Source organism: Scardinius erythrophthalmus, assembly GCF_964197995.2.
Source record: "Scardinius erythrophthalmus genome assembly, chromosome: 25".
In the NCBI taxonomy this organism is placed as follows: domain Eukaryota; kingdom Metazoa; phylum Chordata; class Actinopteri; order Cypriniformes; family Leuciscidae; genus Scardinius; species Scardinius erythrophthalmus.
The window spans coordinates 24775036-24802860 of NC_138245.1; the positions used below are offsets into that span (position 1 = coordinate 24775036).

General features: G+C 37.6%; 1 protein-coding gene across 1 annotated transcript in view; it reads left to right on the forward strand.

Moving 5' to 3' along the window:
- diaph3 (diaphanous-related formin 3) overlaps positions 1-27825 on the forward strand; it is a 363248-nt gene that overhangs the window by 141904 nt on the left and 193519 nt on the right. The window contains exons 7-13 of the mRNA XM_081358271.1: positions 9979-10053; positions 10240-10309; positions 14913-15049; positions 15634-15739; positions 22005-22115; positions 22866-22974; positions 23401-23524. Of these exons, the coding sequence (XP_081214397.1) occupies positions 9979-10053; positions 10240-10309; positions 14913-15049; positions 15634-15739; positions 22005-22115; positions 22866-22974; positions 23401-23524 (732 nt within the window). The remainder of the gene's footprint in view (positions 1-9978; positions 10054-10239; positions 10310-14912; positions 15050-15633; positions 15740-22004; positions 22116-22865; positions 22975-23400; positions 23525-27825) is intronic.

Genomic DNA, 27825 nt, shown 5'->3' on the forward strand with positions numbered 1-27825 from the left:
GTTGTTTATTAATGAGCTGTAGTCACGGACTGACAGAAATGCAGTTCAAGTTATGAACATAAGGTTCATAAGGTGCACTGCATACTGAATCTGGCTGCATGATGAGCACAAGACGTGGCAGTGCACCGATTGCGACGTGCCTCTCTCTATAATGTGATTGTAAAGTAAATGGGAGCGGGAATTCACTGCATTGTGAACTCGTCAATTGAGGGAGTTAACACTGTACGCAATACCCCCAACCTCACACCAAATGTCAGGCCCTGTAGATAGGCTAGCCTATATAAATATCATAGTAAGCAGAAATGTACCTTAGCATAATATAGAGGAAGACACTGATATGTCGATTGAATTGATGCTTGAAGAATGCACTTCCACAGCAGACATGAGTAGGCCAGCGGTTAAAGTTTTCTATGCATAATTTGATTTGATGACAGTCACGAGACCAATTACTCGATCCAATCACGTTGATGGATAAAAATAAAATTTTAAAACGAGCATGTAACGAGTAATGACCACAAACGGAAGGAAAATAGCAGAGTAAAAGTACCGATACATCACTTAAAATGTACTCAAGTAAAAGTAAAATTGCAAAAATGTTAAACTACTCAAAAAGTACAATTTCGGGAAAAAAACTACTTAATTACAGTAACGTGAGTATTTGTAATTTGTTACTTCACACTCCTGTTCACCTGGTGGTAGATAAGTTGTTTGGGAGAAAGTGTTTTGCTTGATTTGCTGTCTGTGAGAATGTGAAATTTCAATGCCGTGTAGGAGAGTGCCTCTTCTGACCTCTTTGCTTTTCCGCCCGCCTCATGTTGACAGGAACTGGCACCCTTTTGGTTTGAAGGGAGTCACCCTTGGTTTTTCAGCTGCTTTACTTCGACTGATTATTTTTGTCTTCTGCTCCGGGTTTCACCTGCTGATGATGGAAGTATATGGTTTCTTATTTGTAAGTTATGCGTTTCAATGAAGCTCTTATCACGACCCTAGGCCTGGCCTGCCCGGTATCATCCACTGCCTGCTTCCTGTAAGCATGAGTATAAATTTAACTCTCTCACGTTGCAACCTCATTCTTAACCTGTCAACATCTGGCAACCCTCCTCCTCTAGCACTTGTCACGTGTCACTTGCTGACATTTATGTCAGAATGTACGGTGTTACTGAATAACAGGGGGGGTGATAAATCTATACTTTTAATGTCAGCCTGGGGCATTTAAATTGCTGCTTTGGTTTTGATGAGAAGATTAATTGATTGCGTGGTAGTCTAATTGGTTGTCATTTTTTTTTCTTTACTTTGTTGGTTTACTGTATGATTCCTGGGTGCGTATAGACCCTTTTACAGTTGGTAAACACGGTGACGTATTTGTGTGGGCGGGGCTTAGCTGGAGGCAGAAAGATCCCTCTGGCCGCTTCACTAACGCTAGTTTGCAAGTTTTGTTAGCTTGTTTTTTAACAATGACTGGAGAAAATCTGATTTTTTCTTAATGTGCAAGGTCACTCACTGTCCAGGACGCCCATTGTTATTTGCAAAAGTTAATTTTAACGGACGGAACCAGATGACTGTACACGCGCTCAGTCAATGGACGATCTGACAGGATCAACGCTACCTCCGGTTGAGTGGCCAGACTTCTACACCCACCCGATAGAGAAACCGAGGGTAAAGAGAAACTGAGGGCATATATATTTAGATGCCTATAACTATGTGCTGAATGGTCATGTAAAGACTTTTGTGGTACGATCCGCAGTTCTGCCTAGCCAGCACCAAGAAGACGACAATGAATGTAAAGAGTGACACTACGGTGCAATTTTAATGATATGAATATTTTCTAGAAATAAAAATTCCAGATACAGCATACTCATTTTTCATCGACTCTTGCACCCAACAACACAACAAGATGACATTTAATAATAAAAATAATAATTTAAGCTCCTTATTATGTAGCCGAATCTGTGCTGGTTTGTATTGGCCGCCTCCAGTTTTCCGTTTGTTTTGCCTCCAGCTAGCGCCGTGTCGTAACTGTGACGTCCGCGCAAAAGGGGTCTATAAGAGACTTCTTTAAAAAAAAGAAGAAAAAAAAAAATGAATGACGCAAAACTTTTGAACAGTACTTACCTTGCTTCATTTTCAGCTTTATCTCTTTCTTCCCCTCAAGTTAGTTTTACTTTTAGTCTAAAATGTTGTCTTTTTATGTAACTGTATTTATATCAGCAGTAGGGATGGCGAAAACTAAAAATTTTCTTGACCGACCACCGAGCCTCATTAGCTGGTTGAAACCGGTTAACCGATTAGTTTAAAATATGCTACGTTATTTGTAATAACAGCCATTTCGAGCCGCGCCTGCAATTTCGCAACTCTGTTGCGTCGCATCTCTCTGCCGCTCTGCCTCCCGCTCACACATACACACTCACGTCACTTTTTTTAAATCCCCTACAGCGCAAAACATGAGTCCCGCAAACACAAATGGCTCCTTAGTTTCGAAATGGTTTGGGTACAAGGTGTACAAATAAAGATGTTTGTCTAGCGTTAGAAGCTCATTTAAGAAAATGACAGCTCCGAAGAGACGCCGCTTTAACCTCGAGTGTTTTAGCCTGTAGCCTTTACTTTTTCGCAAAACTTGAGCGCGCGAACCCAAACGCTGTGACCTCGCGCCAAATGTTTTTATTGGTTTATTAAGAACAAACAGGCGAGTTATGAAAAATTGAGTGTGAGGGATTTGTTCACTTCACACAAAAAGATCTTGGAATGAGATGGCTAACTGTAGTAGCGTTTAGTCCACTGTCAATAATAGCCTAATTTAGAGATCACTTTTTTTTTTTTTTTTACCGACTACCGACAACTTTGATTGTTTAACGTTGATACGGTCAACCATCGGTCAAACGGTCATCGGTTAACATCCCTAATCAGCAGCATGGTTTGAGACACAAAGTAAACTAAAATAAATAAGCATTAACAAAAACAAAACAAAAACAAAACTGAAATATTAGTAGTATAAAATGATGAATTATTAAACTGAAAGTGCAGAGTAAAAGTGTCTCTGTCTCCTCTTTCACTCTCATTGGCTATCTTACTCCTTTTGTTGATCCTGTTTGCATTCCATTACACTTCACTATTTGTTCATTCCTGAGAAACTACTTCATTATGCAATTTTGCCAGAAATTTGCTCCAGTTGACAATCCCCCCCATCCTGATTTTTCAATTACTGACACTTTCCTAATCTTATTCCATCCATAAAAAAAGAAAATAAATAACCCTACAAATTAGATGAATTCAGCATGAGGGCGACACAGTGTCTAAATGCACGTTTCTCGGAAACCGACATTGTCTTTAATTTACTACTCATTTGAGTGTTGAGACACGTCCGTGCCTCTTTATTCGGCTAAACTAACAGTTCATTTCATCCATAATAACCAGCATCATTGTCGTCATTTTGATTTAGACGAGCTGGAATCCCATCAGCAAATGAATTTTGTTGATGGACTACTACACTCCCCTTCTCTGTTTTCTCCGCTCCAGTCCGATTTGACAAATTCAATTCAGGGTGAGCCCCCCTTTTGCTTCACCTTGAAAATTCACACAGGCATACATGCTAGGATTTGATTAGTGGATGCTTGGAGGCATGCGGCTTGTTGATTAGAATTGGACGAGGACTGCATTTTGATGTGAACAGACATTACACTGACTCTTGCTTTCGCTCTCTCGCCACATAAACACTCGCTCTTCCTCTGTATTGCCCTCATATCTTCTCTGCGAACATGCTTTGATTCTCTGCTTGACTCTACTTTCTTGCCGACTTTCACTGTACTTTGTCGTTTCCTCATCAGCTCAATCCTTCTTTCTCCTCTTCATCTCCTTCTCTCATTATCATTTGTTTCCTTCCCCTCTCCTCCCAGTGGGAAGCCTCCTTTCTTGGCCATTGGCAGGTTCTCTAATCAATATGATCAGGGGAAAAGCTGGCGAATGAAAGAAACCGATGGCTTTTTTGTATTCAGCTACATATTACTCTGCTCTCTGCTGATTATTTTGTTACTATGGTACATTTACCTCTGTGGTGAGATGTGATTAACCAGATCTTAGGGGGCCTGAGCCCTCAACTCCCATCGCAATCAGCCGCAATACCTAAAAGACTGGCCAAGATTTCATCTTCCTTTCACACCTCTCAACGACTACAAGTTAAATATGTTCAGAGAGCCTTATTCTGTCTACGCACACCCAAGAGACCCCATGTACTGGAAATCATTACAATCCCTTTGGAGTGGCTGAATCAAGGGGAAGTTACTAACAAAAAAGTATGTAGATCCATATTTACGACATGGTGGCTTGTATATGGTCCCTTCATCATAGCTTCTCAGGTCCCTGGGTTCCAGCTATAGTACGACAGCATCCTTCCATGTAGGAGAAGCCATAGTTTTGATCCTCTTACTGTTTATTTGCATAAAGGGAAGGACTTGAATGGGTTAAATGGTGACATGTATTCATAAGTGTTGTCAAAAATATTGATATTTTGATATGTATCGATACTGAAATATCTGAAACGATTCTAATACTCCTTTCTGCAGTATCGATACAGTAATACCAGCTGCGCTTTTTTGCTCTCCTCTCCGACAGAGAGTTGACATGCACCCGCCTCCTCTTATTCAGTCATCTCATTCACTCTGGTTAAATAGTGTTGGTGGGACCGGGTCTGAATTTTGGTGCGGGATTGCACATAATACAAAAATTTCTACAGATTTCGCACTCACATCCGAAGCGTGCACACTAGTGCTGGGCGGTTTGACCAAAAATCAACATCACGGTTTTTTTCTAAATTATACCGGTTTCACGGTTTTTACCGTTTTTTTTTTTTTTTCAAGCATGATGGGTGTTAACCACATTTTCTACTGAGTGAGAGAGGAAATACTGCAGTAGATTTACTTATAATGCCCTATTTTATTGTCATGAGTGAATATTATAGAAAAAATTCCACACTAATATTAATAATACAGGTTTGCAAGGCTGTTTACAAAGAGGTGCCAGCAGGACGCGCTTTAGGAGCGGCAGAAACAGTGGTTTCCCCGGTAACGGCTGTACACAAAGCAGCAACGCTCATAAACACTGCTTTATCAGGAAAGATAAAGAAAGATTCAGTTGTAATAACAAAGAAACTTTTCTAAAGACCGTCAGTTCAAGTTCAGATACGTTAATACTGTATAAAAACACGCGCGCCGCGAGAAAAAAGACACTCTCACCCCCTCACGTCTCGTGCCCATTCTAGTCAATGCTTGTGTTTCAGATCGAAGCTTCCCAGAAGCGGCTCTCCGCGCCGCTTCGCTAAATATAGGCGCCTAGTCTATTTTGACGCACCGCGTGGAGGACGGAATAAAACCTTGTCGCAGCTGTAATGCGCCGCAGACGTGTGTTGTAAATGAGGGGTGAGACTGTGTCGCGCAGCGCCGCGTTCCGATTAAAGCGACATACACCGGTATTGCGGTATATTAAAAATTCATATCGTAACAAAAATAAACACCGGTATTCGGTATGAACCGGTAAACCGCCCAGCACTAGTGCACACATAATAAAGCCGCCTCTTACATACAAGTACCAAAATGAGCTCTCTTTCGCGGCTTATTCATGGTCAAATACACACTAAAATCTTGGTGAGTATTAGCGTAAACACTAAAATCTTGGTGAGTATTAGCGTAAACACAGTCGTAAACGGTTCAGGAAGAATGTGTATGAATGAATTGTTTTATGAATGAATGGCTTGCTCTAACTGTTGCTCTGTCTTCGTCAACAACACGAGCTTTTGCACCACCTGCTGGTGGGATTGACTAACAGCAGATGGAGAGTATCTCGGTAATCTACTGCTTTTCCTGCAGTTCCGTTGAATTTACTGTCGAATTTGAACCACTGAATTTGTGGAAGCGAATTTGCAAAGCGAAATAAAATGGACCGAAAATTGCCTGTTGAATATTATAGGTTGTATTTTTAAACAGTTTGAATATTTTGGAAGTGAAATATGAAAGGTGAATATGGATTATTGAATTTTTAATAATGAAAATGTGTTTGAAATGTTTTTAATTGAAATATTCACAGCTTAAATATTCAACCATGTTGAATTTCAGCCCATAAAAATGCAAGCCCTAAAAATACAATGCATTAAAATGCAAGCATGGTTAATGCAATGCCTATTTTTTTTTTCAAGTAGTGCAATTCAACAGGCTTTTTGTTTCAAAAACATTTGACATTATTTTACTTCCATAAATTTGATTACTTTGTTTCTTTATTCAGTTTCTTTCCTGAATATTACTGTTTTAATGTTAGTAATTTGTTTATTAGTTCTGTTAGTTTATTAGTAAAACAAAGTTTATTTTTTCGTTTATCTTTTTTAAATTCAATTTACCATTTGAAATCAAGCTTCCATGTGCTGTAAGCTATTGCAACAATACCCCATTATAAAAACAAATACATCGAGTTATGAAATTTGTGAGAATGGTAATGTAATTGATCAACGTTTATATATGAAAAAAGCTTAATCATATTTAAGTGATCTCTTCATAAGACATTTTTGGATATTTTTTATATGCAGCGTTTTTTCCCTGTTGCATCAAATTATATTAAATATCGATACTTTTCAAGGTATCATATCGAAGTAAAAAATTCCAGTATCGTGACAACTCTAATTCATAATATATGGTTGTGGTACACATGCACACAATATCATGTTTTTTTAATTTAGTGCCAACTCCGCATTTTATGTAATGTGCTGAAACCATTCGTGTCCACCTGTAAAGTGTATCATATTGCAATATATGTATTTTATTTTCTTAATATCTCTCTCTCTCTCTCTCTCTCTCTCTCTCTCTCTCTCTCTCTCTCTCTCTCTCTCTCTCTCTCTCTCTCTCTCTCTCTAAAAATCACATTATGAAATAAATGTTTTTCTCCAAAACATGTTGGGAACAATTATTTGCCCCCTTTTATTAAATACTTTTTGCAACCTCCTTTTCCAAGATAACAGCTCTGAGTCTTCTCCTATAATGCATATGAGTTTGGAGAACACCTGACAAGAGATCAGAGACCATTCCTCCATACAGAATAGGGTTGGGGCGATACACCTATCTCCTGATTCGATACTATTATGATACTTGGGTGCCGATGCGATATGTATTGCAATTTTTTTTTTTTTCTTTTTTTTTTTTTTTTCAAATGAGCCCCAGTCCAAGGGAGATTGACAGTCATGTTTAGCTTCTTCTATTTTTTAATGATTGCTCCAACAGTGGACCTTTTTTCACCAAGCTGCTTGGCAATTTCCCCGTAGCCCTTTCCAGCCTTGTGGAGGTGTACAATTTTGTCTCTAGTGTCTTTGGACAGCTCTTTGGTCTTGGCCATGTTAGTAGTTGGATTCTTACTGATTGTATGGGGTGGACAGGTGTCTTTATGCAGCTAACGACCTCAAACAGGTGCATCTAATTTAGGATATTAAATGGAGTGGAGGTGGACATTTTAAAGGCAGACTAACAGGTCTTTGAGGGTCAGAATTCTAGCTGATAGACAGGTGTTCAAATACTTATTTGTAGATGTATCATACAAATAAATAGTTAAAAAATCATATATTGTGATTTCTGGATTTTTTTTTTTTTTTTAGATTATGTCTGTCACAGTGGACATGCACCTACGATGACAATTTCAGACCCCTCCATGATTTCCAAGTTGGAGAACTTGCAAAATAGCAGGGTGTTCAAATACTTATTTTCCTCACTGTGTATATATTCACTCTAAAATAAAATAAAAACTGAAATGCAGAAAATAGTCCCACTGCTGCAATTTGTTGTTACAACCATTTGTGTCCACCTGTAAATTGCAGGAGGTTGCGAAGTATTTTACCTTTTGACTTTTGCTATTTTGTGATGAAACTGTCACGAGGACTCATTTTGGTGAAAACCTTCTGTCTGTGAAACTGTGGTGATATCAATACTGCCACAGCTCAGCTAGGAGAGCACTTCCTCTCAATCTCATCGGACTGTCTCTCTATTGCTTTCCATTTTACTTTACACAGCATTATCTTTCTCCCTCCTCTGTTCCCTTTTCCTCAGTCCACCTTAGTTTCTAGTTTCCGGGTTGTGGTCAATTTCGGCTGTAATTTAGCCTTGGAAGCACACCCACTCCTCTTGACACTGGCTTTCTGAAAATTGGCTATTGATGCTCACCGCTCTTCTACACTTACACTGAGACAATTTCACACAGTTCTGTGAGACCGCACTCAACCCAGTCCACTATGACTGACATGATCAACAGCTCATAATATGGCATATGAGCTTTTCTCTTGTTTTTACCTGACTGATTTTAGTGGGCTTAACCGCCAATTTATCAGTGATTCTCTTTGGCTACTATGGACTTAAGTACACAATGAAGCACAACTTGAAAATTGCGTGAAATTGCAGTGTAAGTTTGTTTTTTTAGGTGTTTGCGGAAAAGAATGAGGCTTGAACAATGAAGTTTACCTGCATCTTAAGATCTTGAACAAACTGATGGATAAATGCTTGCATGCATGCAAATTATTGCCTGGATTATTGAGTGGGAGTTTACTATGAAATAAAAAAAAATTAAATGTTAATTTGAGTTGTTTAATCTTTTTAGACAAAATAGGATTATTATTATTATTATTATTATTATTATTATTATTATTTTTTTTTTTATATCTTAATTTAAATATCAGCCATTTATTATTGGCCATAACATGAAAATAATTATTGGTATCTAGAATTGTTACTGTAAAAGATGTATCAGGCCACAAGGTTTTTCACCTATACTTATAGTTTTGAGGTCATACAATATATTATTAAAATAATAGAATAATAGTATATTAATTATATAATATACAAAATATTTTATTGGAATCTCTGCTTTGTTGGACCATGTTATTACTGTTACATCCAAATAAAAGCTTATGTTTTCAGAAACATCTGTTATAGGCTGCAGTATGAACTCTGTGACCTACTTGCTACACACAATGGGTTAATCGGTTTGTTTATGCTTATTGAATTCCCTCATTATTAATCAATGCCTCACTCAACATGCTTCCCCTTTCGTTATTGGAGAGTTAAATTTCCGCCGTGGCAATTCCCACAGACAATAGAGGCCAAATCAATGGAGATGTAGAGCGCAAGATTGTGTCTGAATGGAATTAAAATAAACATCTTTGCTCTATTAGCAATGCCTTTCACTTTTAGCTCCAGGGGGAGAGCTTAATTTGTTGAAGAATCTAGTGTGGGAATATAGTAACGGCTCTGTCAAACTCCACTCTGATAAAGCTTGTTGACACTTATGTTTCAGTCCTGGGATGTAATACATTCTGGTTTATTTAGTTATTTAATTTACATACTTCTGTTCTGCTTAGACCTTTACCTTGACTGTTCCAAGCTGGTGGAATGACCTGCCTAACTCAACCTGAGAATCTTTTGAATCTTTCATCAACACTTCACCCTTTAATACTAACACTAACTATTCCTGCCCGTTCTCATCCCAAGGCGTCATATACTGACGCTTTTGACATTTCGTCTACATCGAACGCACATGGCACCCTTTAGCGTCAATATGAGAAGCAGATAGATATGGGCCAGAAGGCGCCTCCTAGCGGTCTAACCCTAACCCTACCCCAGACCTAAACCTACCCATAACCGAACAAAGCTCTGTGCATGTCATATTGACGCTAAAGGGTGCCATGTGCATTCGATGTAGACGAAATGTCAAAAGCTTCAGTATATGACGCCCTAGGATGAGAATGCGTTGACTATTCTACATATCTAAAATAAATAAAAAAAAACCTTGCTACGTCACATGTACTGTTCTAGACTAACTGGGACTAGTCATACTTTCATATTGTTGCCCTGTTTTTTACTTGATTGCTTTTATTGCTCTCCTCATTTGTAAGTCGCTTTGGATAAAAGCGTCTGCTAAATGATTAAATGCAAATGTACCCTAACATGTTTTTCCCCCTTCCAGCTGGGTGCAGAGTTTTGGCCATGAGGGTCTGGGCCTCCTGTTGGAAACGCTGGAGAAGCTCCTCCTCAAAAAACAGTAAAACAAATTCCATTATATTTCTTAGGCAAAAGCTTCCTACTAGTTTTTAAGTGTACTTTACCCTCAGCATGAGCCCTGAGCTCTGTACAGTTTGACTAAACTCTGACTCTGTTTTTGTCTTCTGGAAACCCACTGAGCTCCTCCCTCTTTCACTTACACTCTTTCTTTCGTGTTTTTTTCCAGCCAAGAAAAGGTGGATAAGAAGAGTCAACACAAAGTCATTCAGTGCCTGAAGGCCTTTATGAACAACAAGGTAATAACGTCACTGAGTTGCTGGTTCACTTTATAACTACCTTCCACTTGAGAACTCTCATGTCATATTGGACAGTTATCAGTTTTCAAAGCCCACATACAACCTGCAGCTAAATATGGTTTTGACTCTTCTTCTCAATGCGAGTTCCACAGTCTTCGCTCCCATTGGTGGTTGTTAAAATGTTAAGCTGTAAAAATGGTTTTTGCATGCACATTTTCAGCTGCCCCACATCAAAAATGTCACTAATGATATATAGAATATGTGGAATGAAGTTTTTTTTTAGCATATTTATCTGCTGTGGATGTATTTCATGAGTTTCAGATGTACTTTTTTGAAGTAGAAATCTCATTATTACCCTAAAGCACCAGCTTCAAACAAGACTAATTCCAACCACTGTTGTGTGTCAGCCGACCCCTTCATCAACTGGCGCGTTACGTGTCCGCTAACTCACTATGCATCCGCTTTTCCCCATTGGACGCACTTACCTGCGTCAGCTTTCAAATGGTCATGAGCGATAAGAGCAGAGCAGAGCTTCAGATGAAGGGGGCTGCAGACAGCCACCACTCTGAACTCGGGAGGGGGGTTACTCCGCACGGCCGAGGTGGAGAGGTCTGAGGGGGCTTTTGATGATTTGCACACTCCTGTTAGAGAGAGGCGTTAGAAGTGGATCTCCAGTGGTGTCTCTGATGTTGTTGAGATAGCCCGGGGTCTGAAGAGTTACCCACGCCTTGTGCACACATACATACGTTCAGATAGAGATCTGTAGTGTTTTGATCCATGTTCATTCACTGGGTATGTGGCAGATGTTAGACCGACATGTTGTCTGGTGTCAACATATCCCATGGTGTTTGAGTGAAGTTGAACTGATCTTATCTGAAAACCTGTTAGCAGTCATCTATCAGCCTCGCTAACAGGTTTGACTGTTTTTTTATGATGGCGTTTGTCAATGGTATTTTTTTAAAGTGAGCATTGCTTTTACAGTGCATCGATATTAGAAATGTAAAATTGTAATTATTAAATGTAAAATATTAATTTTTTATTCATCTGTATCAGTCAATATTAGATATTTATGCATCCCAATTTTCACTATTTTATGTTTAATTAGATTTTTTTTAAATCTTTGTTGTAATCTAATGCTCAGTTAAAATGTTAACAGTTATTTTTGTTTTTAGAGTTTTATTTAGACAACAAAGCATAGAATAGCTGTGGGCGATATGACCAAAATCTTATATCACGAAATGAGTAAGCAATATAAGCACTACAGTGTGCATAAAACCACATTTAAGATTAGATTAGAATCTGTTCATTAAAAGCTTTATTGGGCATACATGACAGTGATAGTAATACTAAGCACTAAAAATGTTGTTGTAATTTAATTGTTGAAATCTGGAACCATAGAAAGGATACATTTATTTATTAAAATCTTTATATTTTGTTTACCTCCTTTCGTTAAAAAGCGTTATATCATTATTAGGCATTAGGCTGTCATAAATCATTACAATTCAAGTCTTACAATCACAATTCTAATTCATTTGTTGAAACCTGGAAGCCATAGAGAGATCACATCATTTATTTTTTATAAAACAACAATATAATACAATATTTATAATTAAATTATTAATTTTACCTTTATTATTAAAATGCATTATATCAGCATCGCATGGCAGTCATAGTCATTCACTTATTAAAATCTGAAAGTAAAGAAAGAAACGATATTGATATTTTCTTTAGACAATATACAATATCACTCAATATTACACAACGCCTCTTATTAAATACTACTACACATTTGCTGGTGGTAATGCTTTAAATGAGTCCTGCCTGTCGCGACATTCCCTACTCCGCCTTCTCTTAAAAACTAGTGTTTTTATCAAGGTAAATTCGACATATATTTCCCAACGAAAGTATTTTTTGTGTAAAACATGTTGAAGATTAGCAAACAGGCTGATGATTCATTAAATAAGCTATTTCCTTACAAAAGCTGTTTATTCAGCGTAGTGAAGCTTGTCCTTCATTGATATCTATAAAAAAAAATGGCCTCTTGTCTCCTCCCCTGCCTACGGTTTTATGGCTAAAGGTTGCAGGCTTGCCTTTTAGTGGCTTTGGTTTCTAGTAGCCCTGAAGATCTTGATAAGCTGGATCAGGTGTGTTTAATTAGGGTTGCAGCTAAACTCTGCAGGGCAGTGGCCCTTCAGGAACTGAGTTTGAGACCACTGATCTACAGTATGAATTGAGTGCCCCCCCCACCCATCAGGAGCTTCAGAAGTTGATTTTCGTTTTTCTTTTTTTGTTATTGTATTCAATTGTCTCGTCATCAGTCAATTGACACGCCATTCATTTAAAATGGAAACAAAGCAACTTAAGCGCATCAGTGAATATTTCAGTTGGAAATCTGTCATGGTCACCCACTGAGGAAATATAAATGGGTTGTGGCCATTGTTGTTTTCCTGAGGCCTATTTCTGAAGGATCAAAAGAAAAACGCTCACTGCATCTATTTCTGTGTAGTCATCTTGGGAATTAATTTGTTGGAGATCCCAGTTGTGTTTTCTGCAAGTTTCAAAATCTACTACACATACCTCTCAGCCCTGAAGGTCTGGTGTAATCCCAAGCACCCGACAGGTGCTGAGAGCCTTATTTACCCAGAGGCCTGTCACCGCTCCAGACCTCTCACTTTAGCCCCACAGCATCATGGGACGTATTCTGCCCATGTTGCCTGCCAGCCAGGTGCTCCCGTCCATCTGTCACCAACTCCCACTGAATGAAGACAGAAAATGGCTCAAATATGTTTACATCCATTACTGTGCGTAAACACTGTGATAGCACGTTATCTCCCCCGTGCCTCTGAGGCGGGAAGGATGTTTTCATACCTAAGTTTGCATAAAAAACCCAGCAGAAACATCTGTTCTGAATGACAAGAAGTCTGAGATATGGCAGTCGGAGCCATTAATTGACATGAGTTATAGAGCAATTAACACAACTTGGTGAATTTGCTGTCCTAAAGCTTTTTAGTTAGAAATGAATTCACTCAGCATGATTCTTGTCTTGAAAATTGCTAAACTTGAGGCACAATTTGTTTTGTGTTGTTGCAAGATGGCAGCCGATTTGTGTCTTTCCATGTTTATATTTGTTAATTTCTAAATAAGCACAATTTCTAAATTAGTCTTTCCATTTTCAACAATGAGACAAGTGTATCTCTTATACCTAAAGATTGACAGAGTGGAGATATCATCTTCTTTTAAGTTACATCAGAATGTTTTGAATTAATGAGAAATTCGTCCTGTGGTGTTGGCGCTGCGGTCATCATTAACCGAACCCCTGTGTTTTATATTGGATATTCTCCCCTCTTTGACTCCTCGCTTCTCTCGGCGGGTCTCGATCCGCTCTTGTCGTTCTAGACCCCCAAGGCTTTTCTTTCCTGTGACTGTGTTCTTCATTCACCTTTATGTTTGCCATTTCTTTCTTTTTTTTCACCCTTCTCTCTCTTTCATGCTACTATTAACATATCCCTGATCGCAGTTTTGTCATTACTTCAAGGACAGAGCAACAGGCAGCTACGTCATGTCCTTCTTTATTTCCTCCACTTTTAAAGTCACCTCTAATTTAAAACTAAAACTCTTCTCCAAAATTACTACTTTGAATTGAATGTGTCCCTCAATATTTTATAAAGCTTAAAGGGGGTATCAGCGATTTCAGGCCCAAACATAAATGATCACATTCATCTAATATTTTCTAACGATCCGCTAGCTGCCCGCCCCATAAGCATGCTGTCAAAAAAACGCGTCTCTCTGCCTAGGCTCTGAGATCTGCACACAAAAACAGTTGGTATCAACATCACTCAAAACCAAAATAAATAGTGTTCCAACCAATCATCAACAGGGGCGGGTGTTGTGAGGTTTTGCGCTCGTGCACGGCTGCCTATGACGGCTGCACGCGAAAACCTCACAACACCCGCGCCTGTTGATGATTGGTTGGAACACTATTTATTTTGGTTTTGAGTGATGTTGATCACTCGGTTTTTTGACAGCATGCTTATGGGGCGGGCAGCTAGCGGATCGTTAGGAAATAGTAGATGAATGTGATCATTTATGTTTGGGCCTGAAATCGCTGATACCACCTTTAATGTTCACAATAATAAACCCTAATATTTGATTTTTTTGTTGAATATGGTTATTGTAGTAATGTTTTTTTATTATTATATTTTACTTTAATATTTTATAATTAGTATATATATATATATATATATATATATATATATATATATATATATATATATATATATATATATATATATATATATATAATATATATAATTTTTATTTTTTTTTACTTTTGGTTTTGTTTTAGTTATTATTTTGTTCCCCCACCATGCGCTTCTCTGTTCAGGCTAGTTAGCTCTCCTATTTAGCTCTCTGTTTTGTGCAGTAATTCTTTGTAAGTCATTACATTCAATTTCAGATTCACTGAATTGATATTTTACTAAGACGCTGTAGATTTAGCAATGGTGCAGTGTCACTGCGGAATAGCATCGCAGGAATTGCTTAGTTACACTGGGTTATAAATTACGTAACTTTACATAACTTATGAATTACTGTCTGTCTGCAGTATGGACTGGATCGGATCCTTGGAGAGGAGACTAGTCTGGCACTGCTGGCCCAAGCCATTGACCCTTGTCAGCCGGCCATGATGACAGATGTGGTTAAACTGCTTTCTGCGATCTGCATTGTGGGAGAAGAAAATACGTAAGCCGCCCGACTTGCTTTTTCCAGCCTTTCAGTTGAAATCAATCTGGTTATGATGCAATTATTGTTCTTTCTTATTTCAGCCTCATTTCATTATTTAATTATTTAATTATATAGTTTCTGTTGGAGTGCTGTTTGTTGAACTTCACATCATGGCATCATAAAAAAAAAAAAAAGTAGTTGTGTGTATGTTAGTTACTGTTTGTTTTAGCTCCCATTCTGCATACCGATTTTTACACATTAGAGCAGCCTTGTACATACTTACTTTTACAGATGCTTTTTCCTTTTTATGAATTTTTTGTTTTTGCTTTTTGCATTGAAATTATAAGCAGATCATACCTTTAGCTTGGATGCATAAAGGATTCATCAGGACTACTTCATCAAAACACTCTTTTTCAAATATCAGCTTCATGTAAACAATGAAAAGGTGCAAGTGTCTTTTATGAAAAGTATATTAGGAGCAGTAAGTGCAATTAAAGTGCCCTCCATACCAGTGAGAAGTGCAATCCCAGCATAACTCTGCAAAAAAATGTAAAGCCAAATCAAAGCTGTGTCCCTTATTTTCACTTTTTTCCTGCATAAAGTTTGGAGAAGATCCTTGAAGCCATCACCACGGCAACAGAGGGAAGAGGGGTGGCCCGCTTTAACCCTATCGTCCAAGGCCTTAGTGTTCGCTCCGTCCAGTTACAGGTAAACGTTCTCTGCTCCTCATATGCCGCCTTGTTCACTCATCTTCTTGTATGGTAAAATACACACTCAGCCAAATATACACATTTTTACCTATGCTAAATGCAAAAGAAAGTGAAAATGCTTTCAGCCTGAACTGGTGCCACTTTCTAAAGAAAACGAAAATAGGATCACTGTGATCTGTTAATGTGAAGGATTTTTTTTTTTTTGTACAGACACAATTATGAAATATTGGAGAAATGCAATGATGCTTTTAAATACTAAACTAAGATGCTAATAGGTGGTGGCAATTGACTGTCTTAATGAGTGAGTCATTGAGTTATTCATTCAACCGATTCGTTCAAATGGCTGTTTAATATGAGAATGAAGCAAGAATCAATCTCAGCTGAAAATGTTTGGTGGCCGAAGTTTGGAAAAATAAACACTTTACACTTCCTCTTTCACTTGCCCCTTCAAAAAAATCCACTTGAGCCTGACAATCAATACAAGCATTATTGAAATATATACATATAATTTTATATTAATAAATAAATATATTTTTTTCTATTTAGTTGTATATAACTAAATTGAATGTAATTTAATTTATATATAAAAAATTACTTTTTAATATGCATTTTCGCAGTTAAATCTATCTTGTTTTAAGGATAAACAAGACAAAAGATTGATTAAAGGATTTTTCTTTTTCAATGATTGCACAAATATTAATTAACCTAGTCTATTAATTAACACTTCACTATAAAACAAACCATTTTTACAGTGCTGTTTCCTTTATTGTGACAGACTGGTGGTGTGTGCATTGCTCAGGAAATACATTTCCTTTATATAATATTTCATTTTGAATGTTTTCCTCAGAGATTTGAGGGCCGCTAAATGGTCATGCTGAGATGAAGCACCAGCTATTTGCTTGGTAGTGACTTCAATAGAACAAAGTCACAGGCCCTGAATCACCTCTAAAACGCAATTTAGAATATATAGAGGCCTACACCTAGGGCTGTGACGGTGTCAGTTTTTTACCAGAGTGGTGGTAATGGACCAACTACCGGCAGTGGCGCAGTGGTTGGGGGGGCTGTTTAAAAAAAAAAAAAAACTTTGAGAGGGATGTGGGACATGAGCAGGAAAGAGGCAATCGATCTCTTTTCTGTTATCTTCATGTTTTCTACTTGTTGTAAAAGGTATGAAGAGCGAATTTTATCTTCCACAAGGGCAAGAAATTTTGGCTATGTTTGATTTTGCGCTGCCAGAGAAAGTGAAACTAAAATCACCCGCGTGTGTGAAACGCGCTTTACAAATAAACTTGACGTGCCTTACCATGTCTAATAACAAGCACGAACTGTGTTAAAAAGAATTTGATGTGCAAGTATAAATATATAGGCTATCTGTCCTACAGCGTTTTTCTACTTTACCATAGCAAAGAATACGAATATAATAGGCCTAATTAGAAGCAAACCAAAGGAAGAAACGTAGGCTATTATCCCCTTAGAAAATGGGTGTGATGTGAGTGAAGATTTGGGAAAAGAAACAATTCCATGCAGGGATGAGTCACGATTTTTGAATATTAAATTAGTTTATTTAATTATAGAATTTCGAAAATATCGCATGTAAAACAGCATTCACATACAAAAAATTAGTTTTGGCAGACCACTGCCGGTGCTACTCAGCTCAACCGGTTGTGCGGTTGTCAAGTTTACCGGCACAACCCTACCTACACCAAAAAGGATCAGAAAACAAATAAGCAAGTGTGCTTGTTAACAACTAGTCTAAGAACACATTAGCTTATATCAGTAAAGATACTCAGTGTTCCTAAATAAATTAAACGTTATAAAACTAACTTAATTTCCTGCCCCTTTCTGACAAATCAACATGACCTTTTGTTTAGCCAGCATGCTTAGGGGCTCAGGACATTTGTAAGATTAGTTACATTAAAGGCTCAGTTAAAGCACTTAATTTGCATTGTAAAGAACAAACTGGCATTAGTCAAGCATCCCTGATAAGATTTAAAATAATTCCATAAATAATTACTACTGTAATTTGACTTGGGATATTTAGTCCTGTGCCTCTAAATAAGACAGAAGTGCACCATGAGTCAGGGTATGTAAACCACAAATCTTGTAATGGACAGTTTTCTTAAGTATTCCAACAGTAGAAAATCTGTCTGTCTGTCATTCTTTCTCGTCTCTCTGTAAAAATGTGTATTTTTCAAGTACCGTGCAGATGCCTTGTTGTGTCCTATACCTTATCTGAATGTTTAGTTTTGACTGTCTCTGGGCTCTCTTGTCACAGAATGTGTGCACTCATTGTAAGTGCCCTGTTCCTCTGGAGTGTGCTGGCCCTACCGAACAACATGCACTGGTTTGGCTGCTTTAATTACACGGCTTCATTGTTGAGGCTGATCAAAGTAGCCGTGTTTCAGTTTAATTGGTAGCTGAGGGAGGTGAAAAAGAGGCACAGAGCTTTCCCTTCAAATATGTATAGAGCGAGCACGTGTTCACATACGTTCTCATACCTAGCATTTAGGATAAACCACTAACTCAGCAGTTAATGTTACAGCTAAAAAAAATATTCTTTTGACATAATGACAGAATGCTGTCATTGTGCTTTAATGCTTTACTGTGATCTGCATAGAGCAACATATTTAGTAGTGCTGCAACTTGAGCAAAATATTATGTTTAGCATTAATCAACTCACTAATTTCTCCTCTTTCAGCCCAAAAGCTTTTTATAGTGTTGAATAGTTAATACGAAGCAATTGCATGCTCAACAATAGCAGGTCACACAGGAAACGGCCCTTATTGGCCGATTACTCTCCATTAGATAGGAATTGTTAAAATGAGAGGAGAAAAACAGCCCAAAAATATCCAAGACACGCACACTGGTTTATATCCATGAAGGCCAACTGGTGTGTTTAGGGGCCTCTCTAGTAATGTTCTATTGATTGACTGGTTATTGTTTCTGCTAATAGTTTGCTGTGATCTCTTTTATAAATCTTATTTTTTTTAATGTATACATAAATCATTTATTACAGACCATTATCACTGAGAACAGTTTGTGAGTTCACTCTACTCTCCTTTTCTTGCCTGAGATATATTTAGGGGCATGTTTCTTCAAATATATGCTTTTATAGACACACACCCAGAAAAAGTGCATAAAGTTCAGTTTGTTTATGTAGGAGTGAGAGGCAGGGAGCACTCAGGGTCGACCATAGACTGCATATGACAACTTTATTTTTGAAGAATTTAAGCTCAGCTCCAAGAGGATACTATTTAAAGGAAAGTATTTTCCTTTTGCATGTTTCTGCTCATCCATTGAAGTTAGTAAATGATTCAGCATGTTGTTTTATCAATACATAATTTGTGTTTTCATGTCTATGTCTAGTAGATACTTCTTTTAGCACTGTATTACCCTGTGCTAATGGAGGGTGAGTGATTCTCCCAGGAATAGATTTTCTCTTTCTCTCCTCATCCTGTCCTCTCACCACTCCCATCTCTCACCAGGCATGTGAAGTAGGCAGATTAAGAAGATGGTAAAGTTATTAATGGCTTATGTTTTTCTTTTCCCTCATCTTAAGTGTCTCTTTTGCTCTCAACTTTGCTGATATTTCTCCCACAGTTCAACCGCTGAGCCACACAAATATGGATAATACAATATCGTCGTCTTCTAAATCAAAAGTTTCTGCTTATGTAGACTGTCCAAGCAGATCTTAAAAGCTACTGTATATCTTTTTTCTATTTTAAAAATATCATCAATTTACTTCACCCAACTAAATTTTATTCTTGTGTTTGGACCTTTCGAGTTTAGAATTAGAAATATTTTCTACAGTTCTTTGGATGCAGGGGTAAAAATATAGATTATTTTATGAACTAGTTCTTTGTAGTGAATCAAAATCTTACTGCCAAACAGTCTGATTTACAAACAGTTACTCTTATGACCATACTTATTTAGTGTATCACTCAAAAGACCCAACTCTGGAGTTACCGTTTGAATCATTGATGAATGAACTAAATTAATTATGCAATGTCATAATTTTTATCGTGTTTTGACCCTTAGGATTAAGATTTGAAATGTTTCCTGCTATTTTTAAGGCTGGGTAAAAATATTGATTCTTCGATTTGTCACAACTCTATTGAACTGGTGAATGTTATGAACAAGTTCTTTTCAGTAAGTCAAAATCATACAGCATGACCAGTATGGTATAGTCCAGGGGTATTCAATTAAAGTTCCAAGAGGTCCGATCTCTATAGTTCTTTCCCAGCGGATGTCCGGACAACACAGTTATACATTTCCATCGGGCAGCCATAGTACTATTATAATTTCGTCCTCCGCTGGGAAGGAAATATAGAGACCGGACCTCTTGGAACTTTAATTTAATACCCCTGTACTATACTATACTACTATACCTGTTGTGCAGTATGTTTTACTGAAAATAACTCGTTCATAAAAGTCACCAGTTTAATAGAGTTGTGACAATTCGAAGAATACATTTTTTTTTACCCAACCTTAAAAATGTGGATTATAAATGTGTCTAAAACAGTCAAATAGTATCAGTGAAGATATGTTTTTGTGTTGGGGTGAGGCTGCAGATTGTTTCTCAATATAAATACCTTGGCATACTGATTGATTCTAAACTTATATTTAAAGTTCAGGTTAACAAGGTTTGTAAGCAGGTTAAGTTTAATCTTTCTAATTTTAGGTTTACTCGAGATTGTGTCAGAGGCAGCTAAGATGTATATGCATTCTACTGTTATTTCTCACATTATTTACTGTTTAACAACTTGGTTTCAGGCGAGCTTAGACTCTAAAACCATTAAAGTCTTTATACAAACGTACACAAATTCTTTATAAGAAACTGGTACATTTTCATCACTGTTCAATATTAGAAAAATATAATCTGCTGAGCTGGGAGATTGATTAAATATGCAAGTGTATGTCTCATGTATAAGATTAAAATGGGTTGACTTCCCCTCTTAGTCAGTTTGTTAGTATTAGAATAACTGCGTATCGTTCCACAAGAGGTGCATTAAGAGGAGATTGTATTCAACTCAGGCATAGTAATTTTACTCAATCTGCTTTGTCTGTTAAAGCTGCACGACAATGGAACGTTATTCTAACAACTATAAGAGAACTAGATACATGATTCAGATTCCATTTAAAGAAATGGTTAATTAGTACACAGCTTTGTCAACATTAGAACTCTATAACTGTCGGCTCTTCTGCTATTGCTTCTGTCATCGATACTATTTCTCCTTGTCATTGTACTTTTATGTTTGTTTGTTTGTTTTATTTTTATTGCTATTATTTATGGAGTGTGTTATGTATTTTATTTCAATTTTAACTAACCATATATATTTTGTCTTAGGTTGACGTAAAGCTTGCCTTTGGCTAATTCTGGCACATTTACAGGAATGTTTATTAATGTGCAATGCCCCTGGTAACTAAATGAATAAAAAAAAAAAAAAAATAGAATAAATTCGTACCAGCCCTGTGCCATCACAACCTGTTCGGTTGAGACTCACCACTATAAATAATGTGGAATCAGTGTGGTTTGTGTAATAATCAATTATTTTATCAGCAGACATTATGTGAACTGGAGGCACAGACACACAGGGCCATACAGACAATTCACTGTCTGTTCAATATGCCTCGGTCCCCTGAATGCACCAGTGCCTTTTAACTAAACATTTCCTCACACATGTGTGATTTAGGGTGTTGCGAAGAAGGCTGATCAATAATTGATGATCTGTGTTGCTTGAGGAAATGAATAGTAGATTTTGACTGAGGTGATGGAATCCTTTGTTGGCTGAGAGCTCTGTGAGAGTCATAAACTGCAGTGATGCTCTGCAACAAGTCCAAACTGCAGTCTCATATACATTCCTCTACAAACAAGCTGTCTTCTGCTTCAGTGAAACATTTAAGACCATGATGCTTTGCTTTTAAACTAAGCCATGTGAATTAGTGATAAACTAATGAACTAATTAATAAAGGCTTAATATCACAACTGTTAACTGTGCTGTTTTTACTTTTTTTATTATATGCAAGCATATATGGTATGTATGTATGTATGTATGTACTGTATGCGTGTGTGTATATATATATATATATATATATATATATATATATATATATATATATATATACATACATACATACATACATACATACATACATACATACATATACATATATACACATATACATATATATATATATATATATATATATATATATATATATATATATATATATACTCATACTGAATGTTATCTTCCCTTTAGGTGGCTTGCATGCAGCTCATCAATGCCCTCGTAACGTCTCCTGATGAGTTGGACTTCAGGCTGCACATCCGAAATGAATTTATGCGCTGTGGCCTGCGAGAGATCCTACCGGTAAGCGGCTCCACCACTGTCTGTGTATTAATATTTAAATGAGTTGTCCACTTGAGTGAAATATTGTAAAATGGGTCTACGAATAATTTATGAGGCCTGAAGGAGAGGTCGCTCTGCTGAATCAATAGCTACAGCCAGGATTGGATTGGTCTCTTTCTCTCGGTCTGTCTCCTCTTGGCATTCTGAATGTGGTTATGTTCTATCAACAAACAACTGAAAACTGCCTGAACAAAACAGTAGAGAAGTGTGTGAAATGAAAGCCAGAGAGTGTGCGAGTGAGATAGATTAATGCCTCACGCATGTCTTATTTATTATTCAAAACAGAAGCTGCCTCAGAAATGGGAGTAGAGAATAAGAAGAGATGGAATGAAAGCAAAATTATTATTATTTTTTTCTAAATACACATTTTTGGAAATTGTGTTTTGTCAGTGTTTCTCTTTTTTCCCTCTTAAAGTGGCCATATTCCACATTTTCCCCTGAATGTCCACTTAAAATGTTAGACACGTTTTCTTGCAACAAAAGCAGTTGAATGTAATTTTTGCCATGATTTTTTTCCCTCATTCTTGCTGTTTACTTAGAATTACCCCTGCTGTTTTGCTTCCATATCTGTAGGACTTCTATATGTAGTTGACCTCTGTTCTGATTGGCTAACCTCTTCACGTATGAAAGTTTTCTGTTGCATGTTTTCTATTGCGTGACCCATTTAATTTTCTCTTTTCTTTGTTTACCCTTGCCTTTCCCTCGGTGTAGAGCCTGAACACTGTAAAAAACGATGCTCTGGATATTCAGCTGAAGGTCTTTGAGGAGCACAAGGAGGAGGACATGATTGAGTTCTCCCATCGCCTGGAGGACATCCGGAGTGAACTGGAATATCCTTCTGATGCTGAGATGCATACAATTTCATTTGATATTCTGTCCACACTTAAACGCTCCTCAGAAAACACTCCCTCTCCTGTGTCGTCTTCTCTTTCTTTCTCCCACTCATTCTTTGATCCTTAGAGGACCTCCAACAATAATATGGTGGTCATAATAATATCATTGCAAACCATGCACTGATTGCATTGATGTTTTCTTAGATTTAATCAAAACCATAAATCTCCCTTATTCATTTGCTTTCATTAGTGTTTTACAAGTCTCATGCTTTGACAAGGCTACAAGATAAGTCTTTGCTCTGTCTTCGTGTCTACACTATTTATAAGAGAGTATGTACGTTCTCTTTTTCTGTAGTTTTCCATTTGTTCCCTTTATTTTACCAGTGGCAGAGCTTGAGTGCTCCTTAACACAGTGTGTACTGATATTGGAGATGTCTTTAATGTGTTATATTGCTCTGTGAAGGACACAAGCACTGAGAGCTATTTTCTTTCCATACTGCAGCACCTGCTGCTGGTCAGGAATGACTATTTCACACGGTGAGGAATGCTTGTTTATGTGTTTATGTATTTGTTTTTATTGAGCTGACTAGATGGTGAATGAAAAATACCCAAGAAATGTAATTTAGGCAAAGGAAGGCTACTTTAAAAAAGTATATATATATATATATATATGTATGTATTCACCTTATTTTTAACGGAAATACGGACGCAGCCAGTTGACGGTATTTTGTGCGAGACTTCCGGTCAGGCACTTCCGGTAACTGGCGCGCTGATCACTTTTCACCATATCGGTTAATTAAACAAGTGTTCCTAACAACTAACTCATCGTCATGGCTTCGGGGAAGACCGGGATTGTTTGTGCAGTTAGAGGTTGTCATAAACTGACACAAAAGAAAGGTTTACTTGGAGCAGGAGTGTTTTAATCATCGAAATCATTGACATTTTAATCAGGCGCCCTACGACCAGAGACACACTGGCTGCGTGGCGTTTCTGTTGCGTGGCGTTTTACATGTCTTTGCACACCAGAAACGTGTCTGACGCGGCACTGCTAGGTGACATATGATCCTCATTCATTGGTGATTATATTCGACATAATGGGGAGAGAGTTGTGGAAGGCCTTTAATGTTAAACATATATATAGCAGCAAAGACAACGTCGGCAGTATTGACGGCAAAACAGGCTACAGAATATTTCGTTCTGTATTGACAGGTGCAATATTAGAAAATCGATTTTTTTTCATTGCATTTATATCTGCATTTGTCAAAACCTAAAATTTCAAACATCAAAATGTAATTTATTAATATGTATTCATGTAAAATTAAATACAAAGATCTTTTCCTATTCTATTTTGTCTGAAAACGCTTCCAAAACTACGGAAGCCCTAAGAGGCCATGGATAATATTTTTTTTCTCTGTTGTTTTCTCGTGATAATGACTTAATTTTCTCGTGATCTCGAAATAACAAAAGTTGTTTTCTCGTGATCACGACTTAATTTTCTCGTTATCTCGAGATAACAAAAGTTGTTTTCTCGTGATCACGACTTGTTTTTTTCTGTGTAGTCGGCAAGAACAACAGTATAAGCACCAAAAGCAGAATAAAGCAGCATCATGGATGATCGCATTCGCTTTTACTTTGATAACGGGCTCACTCAAAATGAAATAGTTCTCTGTCAGTGTTTGGCGACTTCCACATTAGTGTCCGACACTTAGAAGGAGGAGGCTGTCAGGTCTGCAACTTTATCGTAGAAGACAGTTTTATTGCCAGCCAACTTCAGGTCCTGGACGTCTGCATGTCTACCAGAATTATGTTTGAAAGATGCAGATTAATGTTTTTTTGCGGCTGACCCGAGAAATGGTCAGAGATCAGTTAAGTCTGGCCAGGTTCTCCTCTGGGACACCTCTCTCTCTCTCAAAGCAATTATAAAATCCATCTCTTCTGCGGGCTTTTTATGAAGTAGATTTCAAAATCAAAGAAGCCAGCTCGCACGTAGGCTACATCATGATATACACAACATTCAGAAGGAGCGAGATTTTCTCGCGAATCGCGATACACATGACGGCGTGAGAAAACGGTTTTATGTCGAGATCATATTTTAGAAATTAAGTCGTGATCACGAGAAAACAACTTTTGTTATCTCGAGATCACGAGAAAATTAAGTCGTGATCACGAGAAAACAATTTTGTTATCTCGAGATCACGAGAAAATTAAGTCGTGATCACGAGAAAACAATTTTGTTATCTCGAGATCACGAGAAAATTAAGTCGTGATCACGAGAAAACAACTTTTGTTATCTCGAGATCACGAGAAAATTAAGTCGTGATCACGAGAAAACAAGATAGAAAAAAATAACAATCCATGGCCTCTTAGGGCTTCCGTACAAAACGCTTGCGTGTCGCGTGAAAAATAGGCGTCGATTCTATTTATAGCATGCACGCGTTTTCCGCGCCTGTGAGACGCGCGTGTCACGCAGGCAGTGTGCACGTTCTAACCTGTTAACATGGGAGCCGAAATAAAAACGGACACGCAGTGTGTCGCCGGCCTGAGGAATCCCTTCGCCTGTGGTTAAAAGCTTTACATTTGAAGAAACCATCGAAACGACCGTATGTTTGTTCTTTTCATTTCGTGAGCACCTATAGAAGACCACCCGATACCAGAAAAGTGGCTGGGCTATGAAGTCTCAATAAAAACCATGATAAAAACTCCAAGGAGAAACAAAATCATTATAGTAACCCCTGTATAAAATCTAGTGATCATGGCATAATGGCATGATCATGGCATTTATTTTGTATGATTTACAACTATTTATAGCCATCTACTTATTGCTATCCATCCTATGCTTTGGTTGCATTCTTATGGCATTATTAATACATTTGACATGACAAAATACCTCCATATTAGTCCAGCGTTGGCTCGACTATGTTTAGGGCGGGGCTGAAGGCGCCGGTGAAGTTTTGTCACTCTGCCAGCTAGATGCATGAGTGTTTTCAACCAGGTCCGGTACCCTAACTCAGGGGTTTTCAAAGTGGGGGCCGCGGCCCCCTGGGGGGCCGCCAGGGGGCGCCAGGGGGGCCGCAGCAAGTTAGGGAAAAAAGCGGAAAAAAGTAAAAAAATATATATTTATAAAAAATATTAAATATTTGCTAATATGAGTATTGTTATGAAATAACATTATAATAATTTGTTGCATAGCCTATCTTAACATTATACTTTTAATGTTAATATTTTAGAGATGAACTGATTGATCGGCTAGTGACAAGAATTGGCCGATTTTCACGTGATTTTCAGTCTGACATATGCTGAAATGCACTCGGGCGCCGCATGAATAACATGATCGCGCAACATCAGCATCACACATGCACACAGAACGCACATGTAGGAAACCTTGTGAATTACGGTCGTTTCAGACCGCGAGCGGTGCGCGAGCAGCGCGATTTTTTTCCGTCGTGCATGTTCAGTGAGTGCATTCACACCGCAAGCAGGAGCGTCGCGTGAGCAGCAGTGAAGCGGAGGGTTTCGGCGCCGAGTCTATTTTTGCTGCGCTGCTCACGCTCAATTAAAGTGAAGGCACACTTTTGATGGACAAAATAAATATGATTTCACACAAAAAGTACCTAAAATGCACATATTGCATGTATAGTGTGTTTGAACAAGAACTGGAGTAGGATTTTTGCCTTCATTTTCTTTTCTGACATAGCCTACTAAAGAAAATGAAGACAAAAATATTTATAGAAAATGTATTAATTTAAACTTGTTTTTATTAATCAGTTTGGGTAAAAGTGGTGTTTTATTATATATATATATAGGCTATATTGGGGCTGGAGGAATTAACGCGTTAATCTTTGCGATTAATTTGAAATGTTTAACGCGTTAAAAAAATAACGCATTTAACGCAGCACTTTTTTTTTGCCTCGTTTTAATGATTTCCTGTTGCGGCTGCTATTAAAAAGCCGAAAATATCGGGTTTCATTCTCGAGCAGCTTTAATGAGCGGGTCTTTTCCGCTCCGTGTGCGCCGCCGCACTCTCCGTTCCGTGTGTGTGTGTGTGTGTGTGTGTGTGTCGGCCATAGGTGTCGGCGCGCTGCGCGTTCTGCTCTGTCGTTCACGGCCCAAACGCTCCAATCATGTAGGCCTACCGATCACGCACTGGAAAAGCAAGTCCGCTCAAATAAGGTGAAATTTCTCTCTAGACTTCCGTTTGCTGCGCTGTTATTCATGCTGGGCAACAATGTTAAAGGGATAGCTCACCCAAAAATGAAAATTCTGTCATTTACTCTCCCTCAAGTTGTTCCAAACCTGTATGATTTCCTTTCTTCTGCTAAACACAAAAGAAGATATTTTAAAGAAGGTTTGTAACTAAACAGTTGCTGGTCCCCATTGACCATAGTATTTTTTTTTTCCTATATGGAAGTCAATGGGGTCCATCAGTCGTTTGGTTACCGACTTTCTTCAAAATATCTTCTTTTGTGTTCAGCAGAAGAAAGAAAGTCATAAAGGTTTGGAACAACTCGAGGAAGAGTAAATGAGGACAGAATTTTTAATTTTTGGGTGAACTATTCCTTTAAAATGACCTGCTCTGATCACATGCTCTGTGTAATAATAGCTTTTTTAGGACTATAGTTTATTTTTATAATTAGTAAAAAAAAAAAAAAAATTGAAAAAAAAAATCTTAAATTGATTATGTTGATTGATTATTGAAAAAGAATAATACATTGATATATTGATGTTTAATATTATTTTAATATAGGGCTATTTTCTGTTCCTTTTTTCTGGTGATTCTAAGTTTTAATTATTGATGATTACAAGCTTGGAGGAAATGCAATTAATTGCAATTAATTACA